An 11,190-nucleotide genomic window follows, 5' to 3' on the forward strand; every position below is an offset into this window, starting at 1 on the left:
TAAGAGTAAGAGGGTTTTGTGAAAAGATATGTTTCAAATGCAGTGTGTAAATTCACCATCAAGTTCTCTTCTTTCTGTTCTGATCCCAAGGTACAAAATCTGCAGTGTTAATTTGACTCTGAGTGTACAAGTGTAACCAAATGGACCCCGGGTTTCAACAGAGCGTGGTGTGGGGCGCTCCTTAACCCACAAATCACAGATTGGGCCTTGGCCTAACAAAACTTTCATGAGAATTCTTTTTTTTTTTTTTTCATTATTTATTCCCTGGATATATCCTCACCTGGATATATCCTCACCATTAGTTAGCACTATGTTGATATCTATGATGTTATGGAGACCATGTTATTTGGACTCAGAATCTCTATCCAGTAGCCATCAGGGTCCTGTATGAAGGCCAGTCCCGTCATCTTACCTGTGTGGAGAGAAAAGAATGACACAGTTTGTAATCACACAAGAGCACAGAAGTCTCACACACACACACACACACACACACACACACACACACACACACACACACAGAGACACTAGCTTAAGCAATGTTAATCTCTGGTTGACCTAGAGCTCCACCTGCTGGGGGATAACTGTATATATAGTATGTACAACTCCAGGCCTTCCTGTAAACATTTAAATAAATAAATAAAAATACATTCAAGTACTTACACATTTGAGAGTAAAAAATACTTTACATTTTTAAAAGATTGTTGTATGTGCTCAATTCGTGCAGCGAATACGCAAGCTCTGGTCTAACTTAAAGTAGCACGATGTAACTTCCCTCTTCTACCCCCTACTTCCTATCACAGCGGTTTGTTTACACATGTCCCTCTTTTTGCTCGTACAGTTCCCGCTCTCGCCCCGAAAATGCCATTGCTGTCTAAACGGAGGGCACAGCTGATATTTTATTTTGCCGTTTTCTCTAGAGACCGCTGTCGTCTAAAACGGGGCCTTAATCTTATGTACCTGTACACAACATGTAACAATAAAACAACATTGAACCTTGAACACGCGTAGAGTGAAAGAAACAGAAAACAGTGAGAGGTACTTCGTTGAAGACGGGAGTATGTTGAATGTGGGGTTCAGGGCAGGATATTTCTATAAATATGATGGAATCCATCAGATCAGTTGCTCCCAAACTTTTTTCCTTGGAGCCCCCCTTCCCCTCTTATATCTGACCCCCGGAAAATAGCGACGCGTTGTAAGAGCACTATATGAATCACGCACCTTATGTACTGTTGTAACATCTGCTACTATGTAACTGCATCATCCCACTGTTATTTCTATCCACACGCCTTATGTATACATTTCACATGGCTCATATCGATATGTTTTCGGTTTCTTTCCGTCTCTATTAGGGGCCGTGTCTACAACGTCCTTTTGAGTTGGCAGCATCAGTCTTACATGTATTTCTATGGTAAAGACGCGCTGATGCGCTCCTCTTCCCAACGCTGACCATTGTGGCATTTTTATAGAATACATTTTTAACTTTACTTCCTCCCCTCCACATTTTTTGATTGCTATGATCTCTTCTTCTTTTTTAAAGTCTACAAGTCCGGCTGATCCTAGAAGCACCATACACCTTTAAGACGTTTTGTGTCTGTGTCTTTTCGCTGACCACCGTGCTTCAGCGCTCCCGGGCGCCCTGGGCGCTTCAAGCTGGCAAAAGTTCCAACTTTTGGAAAGGAGCGCCAGTCATTTGATCCTCCTGATTGCGTGTGACAACGCGATAATTTACAATCTGGTGTTGAATCGTTACTACAACCACGAGAAGTCCATGTTTACGTTGTTTCAGCAAAGCTATTTGTGCTAATAACTAGGGGTGTGCCGATATATCGTCCTGCGATATATCGCGATACGTTTTCGGGTCGATATGTATCGTTTTGGGGAAAAAAAAAATAGATATATATTTTTTTTACAATAATAATAATCAGGCATGCAAACAGCCCCGAGGTGAAAAGGGCGACAACATGTTTTTTTTCCGGGTCAGGTGTCACACTATTGCCCTATTTGGATTCAAAACGGCTATTGTAGCTGAAAAGCTACAAGTTTCCCCCATATATTTTCATAATAAAAAAGTGCGTATCGTATCGTATCGAAGTTGTGAGCCCAATATCGTATCGTTTCGTGAAATTAGTGTACACCCGGCACACCCCTACTAATAACGCAAATGACAGGACGTTTGAGCAGTGAGCGCCTCAATGGTTGATAGGTTCGTACAGTGCGGGTATCAATGCTGTGTGTGAGCGCTATGGACATGATATCCAAATGGCATTCTAATGTGTGATTCATTGTACAGTATGTCTGAAGTGAAACACCAACCATCATCGGGTTTCTTGACAAACGTCACTCCTTGCTCTTCAAATAACTTGCAGGCGGCATAAACGTCAGGGACAGCTATGCCGATATGACCTTTCAAAACAAGGAAAAGAGAGTAAGTCAGTGTTAGGACGCCTGAACCAACACACCAAGTCTGTTTATTCTTGCACACATCAGATTGTTTTCTCTGTTCAAGTACAGTGCAGTTATTTATTCATTACCAGGAAATGTCAATTGCAAAAGAATGAATCAGAGATGGTGACATGGGGTGGAGGGCCTATCTCTTAAACCCAGTCCACACCAATGATTGCAACGGCAACCACTTGCAAGCAACAGAATCCCAAAACTGCTTGGACCGCTGCAATTGGTTGCAAGTTGCAACTCGTTGTGTTGTGAATCATTGGTGTGGACTGGGCTTTTACAGTTACAGTTCTGTGACACGTGGCATATTACTTGGCATATTAAAATGACAACTCCAGTGTGTTTGATTGCCCAAACCTGTAAAAGGAGTGATTTAATGTGACAGTAAGAGTGGTATGTTTAGTACCACTATAATACTATACATACAGTATTACTCTATATCTATATTGTATCTGCACAGAATCTCTGTGTATCTGTCTGTGTCTGTGTTGACCCCAAATATCTTGAGAACCGTCCGACCAATCGACTTTAACTTGTCATGTGTATCGCAGAGGACCTGCGAGAGTGATATCCAGAATGGGATAGAGTTGGTCGGTTCAGTGGTTGTTCAGAAATCTATCTGTTAGTCCACAAATCTATATTTCTGTCTGTCTGTCTGTCTGTGTGATTACAGTATATGGAGAGATCCCTGATTTCATCAATAAGACTGGTCTCCATTCTCCAAGTACTATGATAATGGGTAATATTATGGGTATAGTATTATGTCTTCTGAACATGGTTACAATACTAGAGGAGCAGCCTCTGGTATCATAGTACTCCCAGCGCCAATTCTCGCCAAAACATCTCATCTACAATTCATAACAAAATTACTTTAAAAAAATACATAAAGCAATATCTTGCCAAGTAACGTGCCAAGGAACTGACATTTGTGTATTTGTTATTTGACTGGACTTTTTGATTTGATTTGTATACATTTTTTGATAGTTTTTATACTGTTGTGTGTATATTTATTTACGTCTGTATTGTATTTGCATTGTTCAGGAACCCAGGAAGACTAGAGGCTCATTCATATGTCTCTAATGGGGATCCTTTAATGAACATAAACATACTCTGACAACGGGTACAACGTGTATTGCATAACCGGTTGGGCATGCGTTCCCAATGGGTATCACCCTAGTTTTATGAATGATCAGGATCTCCTTTTCATTTTATGAAGACGTGTAGTATGAGGTGCAATAATAATAATAATAATAATAATAATGTAATAGAAGACAGGTAGCTGGATGTACTCTTACCAAATCCTCGTGGCTCCGAGTTGCCATTGTGGTAAGACAGACTTTCATCTGCCTCTGAACCCCAGTTACTGAAAGAGACAGACAGACATTTAAAAATCAGGTTTATTGACGGTGTCCAAAGTTATGTGGTCCGTCAAAGCGTTGCCATATAGTGCATGGCCTAGATTGTGTCTAGATACAGTTGAGATGCACATACTGTACATACAGTAACCAACAAAGTTTCAAGATCACTTGGTATCATCAGAAGATTCAGGGGCTTGGTTCAAGGGGCGGCCATAGCTGAGTGGTTAGTGAGCCCGCCTAGGGAACCAGCTGGCCCTGGTTGCCCCAGGTTCGATTCCAGGCTATCTCAGCATATGTGCCGATGATATGAAATTTGTCCCTGAGCAAGACTCTTAACCCCAATTGCTCACAGGTTCTCATTGGAAACAAGACCGCAAGGACTTTCATGAACGACCTGTTAAAAGGAATTATCCTTGTCATCAGGCTTGCCTCTTGACCCTTTATTATAGTTTAATTTATCCATATCCCATTTACTACAATATTGTCTGCAAGTACATATCCATCTAATTTACATACATTACTCATTAACCAAAATAAATGTGTAAGAATAGCTTCCTCTACTAACCATTTGGCTCCACCTGCTCCTCTGTTTATAAAAAACTAAATGTATTGTCTATCTGACATTAACACAGTCCAGCCCTGTTATTTCACTTACCTTTCAAATATGCTTCCTATACCTTTCAAAGTATATTTTAAGACAAACTCGCAAGTTCATGATTATAATACTAGACAATCCGATAATCTCCATCCTCCCTTCAGCCGTACCACTCATAGCCACATTAGCCAGTTCTCCATTAAAGACAGAGGTTCTTTACTCTGGAATACACAAATACCGGTACTTATTGCCATTGTCAACTCCTCATCTTCACTCAGTGACTTTAAACAAAGATTGAGGGCCAGCCTGATGAATCAAGCCTCTCTACTTACTTCTACCATATTATGTAGCCCTACTTCTGCAGACACACACACAGACACACATGTGCAGACACGCACATACACGGCACGCACACTCTCACACACACACACACACACACACACACACACACACATTCAACTGCACACAAGGTACTTGTTGTTTGTCGTGTCTTATGTTTGATTACCATGTTTAACGTATTACATGTTAATTATTTTAGGTGAGAACCTTGTATAAGCCCTTTATGGGTTTCCTTTCTCACCTGCACTTATTTTGGTGTCTTTTAATAATGTTAGCTTTGTACTGTTTTTATTGTGCGAAAAAAAGAAAGAAGAAGTCTCAAGTTCTCAACACGCATCTACGCTGATCATTTGTAATCGGATGTCTACAGCGTGGAACGCAATGTCAATCGAACTTCAAAAAAAAGTAAATGCAAAAAAGAGAAATGTCAGAACTAATTTGCTTAAGCAAATGCAAGAAGAGCTACAAAAACACATGGCTGCAAAGGATATTTCAAACAAATCTGAAAGGAAATACTGCAAAAGCAATCACAACCCTATGGAAGTCCCCTGGCCTAAAGAGTAGACAACATTTACACACAAACTAAATTTTTACTTATATGGACAGGGGACCCATTTGCATTCATTCACACTACACTATGTGGGTGGACCTGTGTCCCTGAGTGATCGGATCCTAAAACTGTTTTGAAGATGCATGTACGTACATAAAGCATAATGTGCTTACTGTGTGAGTTCTATGGTGGCTCGCCGAGAGAACGTCCAGGCCGTCCTATCCTTTACGTCCACGGGGATCTCCGACTTGTCCTCGTACCCCAGGAAGTAGAGAGAGAACCGCATCGATGTGAAATCTATTTTCTGCAACAGCCTGTGGTTTTTGAAAATATAAACTATGGCTTAAAGGGATAGTTCAGCCCCAAAATGACTTTTTTTTCCTATTGATTAGGCACCCCATGGACAGTCTTTTGTTTTTGTCGACTGGCACCGGTTCGCTGGTCATCAAATGATTGGCTTAGGAATGCGACAAAAACTAAAGAATGTCCATGAATTCAAGTCTCCATGGGGTGCCTAATTGATAGAAAAAAAGTTATTTTTTGGGTGAACTATCCCTTTAGTGATTAAAACAAGGAAAAGACAACACTTTTGCCATAACACAGTATTATGATAATCAAATGTATTCTGACGGAATTACTACGACAGGTCTATGGTTATGATACAGTTGTGTATATCATTTCAAAAGGCAGCCAGGGGCTGACACACTCACGTCATGCCCAAGATGCGTGTGTAGAAATCTAGAGATTTAGCTGGGTCTTTCACTCTTAGCATGGTCTGCTGCATCATGTAGTCCTGCAAAAAGAAAGGGAGAAATATTACATAAAACAGTGGTTCCCTAAGTGGGGTCTGGGGACCCCAAGCAAAGCGAGGAACAGTTCGCTAAAAGCTCACACAGCTGGTATTTTTGCTATTTTGAACAATTTTGTCTATGACATGCACAAAATAGGGATTCCAGGTTGAAAGTAGTTAAGTTCACTACAAATTCACCAGCTAGAAGGTAATCCAACGAGAGTATGTACTGTGTAAGAATGACTGTTCAGATCATAGGTTTCCGTCTCCCCACCTACAGTAGTAGACAGTTGTAGAATTATGTACTTAATCTAACAACTAAGATCCTCTCTTATTGGGGTCCCTGGCGACAAAATATTTGGCTGGTGTAAAAACGTATCATTATCTTGATAATAAATTGGTAGCAATGTTCTTTATTTTCTTGCCAATGCACCCTTTCCACACGATTTTTGACAGGTAAAAAAAAGCTTACGGTAGCCTACATGTTTTAACATGTGTTTCTGCCGGCAGAAATGTGTCTGACAGTTAGATTTCTGTAGGAAGTGCCAATACTAGATACTATAAACCTAACACACACACTTACTTATCTTGAAAACATGACTCCAGAGAATAATGTGCACCAATTTGTGAGAGTTTTCTCAGTTATGATACAGTGGTTGAAGCTAGGTTATTCTGTTATTAGCCACTAGAGGGTAGAGTTTGACTAGAAATGACAGGCCAGGCAGTGAACCAGAATAATATTTCTCTCTTTGGGGATTTATTGATAGTTACATGTTTTGTATTATTTTGTATTAGTTTTAATGTTGTGAACCCCAGAAGAGTAGATGTTGCCATGCCTATCAGCTAATAGGGATCTGAATAAACAATATTATTACAGCTGTGTGTGAATATTATACCTGTCAAAATTGGGTGCTGTGGAAAGAAATTCAACATAAACAAACTGATCAATGTTGTCCAATGGGACAATGTCCATGCCACTTTACATGGTTAAATTGACTGAATACACCAGTGGTGTAAAGTAACTAAGTACATGTACTCAAGTATGTACTTTTAAGTACAAATTTGAGATTTTGTTTTGCTTAACTGGAGTAAAGTAAAGGCAAATATAATACTTGTATTCCACTATAATTATTTGAAAACTTAAGTAACTTAGATATAAATGATTATAACACATACATTAACCACTTAATCCCCATTTTATACATAAGCTATTTTCAAACATTTTAGTACTTTTACTTTTGGTAAGTATATTTTAATGCCTTACTTTTTTGGGTACTTTTACTCAAGTAACATTTTAAACACAGGCCTTTTACTTGTAACAGATTAATTTTATATTGTGGTATTGCTACTTTTACTTAAGTAAAATACCTCTTCTAAAAGTAAAAGTACTTCCAGTTCCACCATTGGAGGCATGCGGATATGAAGTGGACGCAGAGGCAAAGCTAGGGAAGGCGGGGTGTCTGTTTTGCAGGTTATTATTTACTTGTAGCCTTGGATCAAGACCCTCATAGATGTATTTGATCGAGTCTGACTTTTACTTTCGTGATATGCAAACGTCAAAATCGATCAAATACATCTATAGTCTTGATCCAAGGCTAATTTACTTGCAAAGCCAATGTGTGCACAGCACACCCGACACGAGGTTCAAAAATACAAACTATATAAATTAATTTACAGTTTTTAGTTAGAGCTTTGTGTTAATTTAACGTGGTCTCTACGCCGAGGAGAGGAACTCAGACTACTCTCAAGTTTGAGTAGCTAGAATAGATCATTGGGAGAGGCAACACCATTACCATGCATTCCAATGCAATACCAGCAGACAGTGGTGTAAAGTAACTAAGTACATTTACTCAAGTACTGTACTTGGTTTAGTACAGTTTTGAGGCATTTTTGCTTTACTGGAGTATTGCCAGTTTTCAGTACTACTCCACTACATCTCAGAGGCACATATTGTACTTTTTACTCCACTACAATTATTTGAAAACTTTAGTTTGCAGATATAAATGATTATATTATAAAACATGCATTTACCACTTTAGCCCTATTTTATACATCGGCTTAGCCTTAGATCAAGACTATCCTAAATGTATTTTATCGAGTATGACTTTTACTTTCGTATCTACGAGAGTCTTAGCGACCACCCCCCCCCCCCCCCCCAGTTTGCCCTGGAATTTCACCAGTAAAGCCCGTATTTCTCCGAACATGTACAAATGCAAAATGTAAGGTGCTTATCCGCTTGCCCCAAATGTTGACTAGGTGTACGGCGTCTTTGTGCAATGTATTAGTACATATTTTTCCAATAAAGAAGTGTTTTAATCCCGTCTATTGCCGATTCTGTCGGTTCCCAACGGGCGGTAGTGACGGGGCGCATCCGGTGAAAGCCGGAATTACACTCAATGTAAACAGGAAGTAAACGAGGGGGGCAAAATGGCGTTCGGCCACAGACGGGATTAAAACACTTATTTATTGAAAGATATGGACTAATACATTGCACAAATACTCCGGACCCCTAGTTAACATTTGGGGCAAGCGGGAAAGCACCTTATATTTTGCATTTGTACATATTCTGAGAAATACGGGCTTTACTGGTGACATTCCAGGGCAAACTGGGGAGGAGGGGGTCGCTAAGACTCGTAGCTATAAAAATGTCAAAATCGATACAATACATCTACGATAGTCTTGACATAAGGGCTAACATCGGCCATTTATCTACAAGCTCACAACGGATGTGAGCTTGTAGATCGGCTATTTTCAAATTCGTAGTACTATTACTTTTGGTGCGTACAAGTATATTTTGATGCCAATACATTTGTACTTTTACTCAAGTAACATTTTGAACACAGGCCTTTTACTTGTAACAAGAGTATTTTTATATTGTGGTATTGTTGCTACTTTTACTTAAGTAAAACATATCTGAGTACTTCTTCCACCACCGATTACAACCATGCATTCCAATGCAATACCAGGGACTGACTGACTGGTGGTGACTGAGGTATTTGCTATAAGTTAGAGATCTCAGGGTTCAATATAGCCCCTACGGAACCTCTCCCTCCGCTAAGTAGCTCCGAGATGAGGTCCCTCTTTAATTCCTGCCGGCTGCGGTAGACATTTTCGCACATTTTCCAGTTTTACATGTTTCTTACCCCTTTCTGCACATCGTATCTAAAAAGCAAAGCAATTGCGCCACTCTCTCAGATGTTTTAAGTTCTAGCGGAACATAACAGCTTCCAACGTGTTGAAGAAAGTATTTAATTTGCCTCGGTTTTCATCCGGTTCCATAATATTTTGCATTAGAAGATGCAATTCAACATTTGACCAGTAGGGTAATCAGTAATGTTATCTCAACGGGCGCAACTCTTGCGCAATGTCTTAAAAACATGTAACCGGATGAAAACCGAGGCAAATTAAATACTTTCTTCAACACGTTGGAAGCTGTTATGTTCCGCTAGAACTTAAAACATCTGAGAGAGTGGCGCAATTGCTTTGCTTTTTGGATACGATGTGCAGAAAGGGGTAAGAAACATGTAAAACTGGAAAATGTGCGAAAATGTCAACCGCAGCCGGCAGGAATTAAAGAGGGACCTCATCTCGGAGCTACTTAGCGGAGGGAGAGGTTCCGTAGGGGCTAGTATTTGCTATAAGTTAGAGATCTCAGGGTTCTATAGTACAGCGATCATCAGACCTCCTTTGGTGTCACTTACCGCGGTCATAGGGTCCCCGTCTTTGCAGGCAGAGGCGGCAGCTTCATCAGTCAGACCTTTATTATTATTATCTGCCATGATGTCGCGTTGAAATGAGATGACGGGCAGCCTGGCCGTGGCTGCTGCTGCGTGCTTGCACAACAACGCTCTGCTGACACTGTGGTGGAGGGAGGTTCTTCTGTCAAGTCGAGACAAGAAGTGGAACACACAACGAAACATGTTTGACGACATTACTTGTAGAGCAGGAGGGCCTGAGGCCACGGCCGCTACTACGGTAGCGTTGCCAGTTTTGGCGAGAGAAACGAGCAAACCAGGTCTATTAAAAACAAGCTCTAAATACAAGTAGCCATGGATCACACGACGGTCGTCTGTCGGGACCGTCATGGATGAACTTCAACCTGGAGTTTGCACTTTCTTCCTTTTTGGCACGTTCATCTACATAAACGTTCAGATTTCAAATATAAAGTACGTACCCCATGGCCACGGATGTTTCAATTATGTACGGGCCCTCAGAAGTACCCGTATCTTCCGTATTGTTCAATAAAAACGCATTTTAATCCGATCGGTGGCCATTTTCTTATACTTTATCCTAGTGCAATACACCTCCCAACCGATAGGGTCTGGTGGTTAAAAGCAGAGAAAATCCGGATAAAGTGGTCACCGAACGGATTGAAATGCTTTTTATTGAATAATACGGAATATACGGGTACTTCTGAGGGCCCGTACAGAATTGTAACATCCGTGGCCATGGGGTTAGTACAAGTTCATCCATGACTGTCATTATATGACTGTCATTATATGACAGTCATGCATTAGGGCTACAAAATAACCAAAAAATACTGGAGATCGAGGCTACAAAATAAGTACGACTATGGCAGCTCAAACTTCCTTTTCTAATGTTTTACATCAGTGGTTCTCAAACATTTTCATGTCAAGGGCTCCCGAATTAATGTAAATTTGGCCTCGGGTCCCAATCTGAAAATTTGTGTGCCAGCGACGGTGACCCCCAATTAGCCCATACAAGATTTGTGTTGAAAAAAACATTCCAGATTTGTACAAATTGTTCCTATATATATTTTTTTATTATTGCAGATCTACAAGCTCAAAGTCTCATAGCGAGATCGTCTATTTTCATTTTATATTTGGGCTCGTTTCCGGTGGTTTAACAAGACCAAAAAAAACCCCTCAACTTCCAATATCTATGCTTATAATAAGCACACTTGGCAACACTGCGCTACAGCCGGGCAGAGCTAAATTTAGGTATGATTATGAGTGACAGACCTAATCTCTAGGCGTCACATACAGTGGAGTTTTTTATTTGACAGCTTTTATTAGTTACGTTTCAGATTGATACACAATCATACATTAAAACCACACCATAACCTTTTCAAGGGAATACAATTTTA

At 40.2% G+C, this 11,190-nt stretch overlaps 1 protein-coding gene across 1 annotated transcript; it reads right to left on the reverse strand.

The window, feature by feature from the left end:
• Positions 1-279: 279 nt before the first annotated feature.
• LOC308102648 (lactoylglutathione lyase-like) lies at positions 280-10,038 on the reverse strand. The gene is made up of 6 exons (XM_080452468.1): positions 9,785-10,038; positions 6,004-6,086; positions 5,467-5,607; positions 3,747-3,814; positions 2,314-2,403; positions 280-412 (listed from the first exon to the last, which is right to left on the reverse strand). Exons 1-6 carry the CDS (start codon positions 10,013-10,015, stop codon positions 321-323), a joined length of 705 nt encoding a protein of 234 aa, XP_080308594.1. The 5' UTR covers positions 10,016-10,038; the 3' UTR covers positions 280-320.
• Between the last annotated feature and the right edge of the window lie 1,152 nt (positions 10,039-11,190).

The sequence above is a fragment of the Gymnoscopelus braueri genome, assembly GCF_963280865.1.
Source record: "Gymnoscopelus braueri genome assembly, chromosome: 16".
NCBI classification, from domain to species: Eukaryota; Metazoa; Chordata; class Actinopteri; order Myctophiformes; family Myctophidae; genus Gymnoscopelus; species Gymnoscopelus braueri.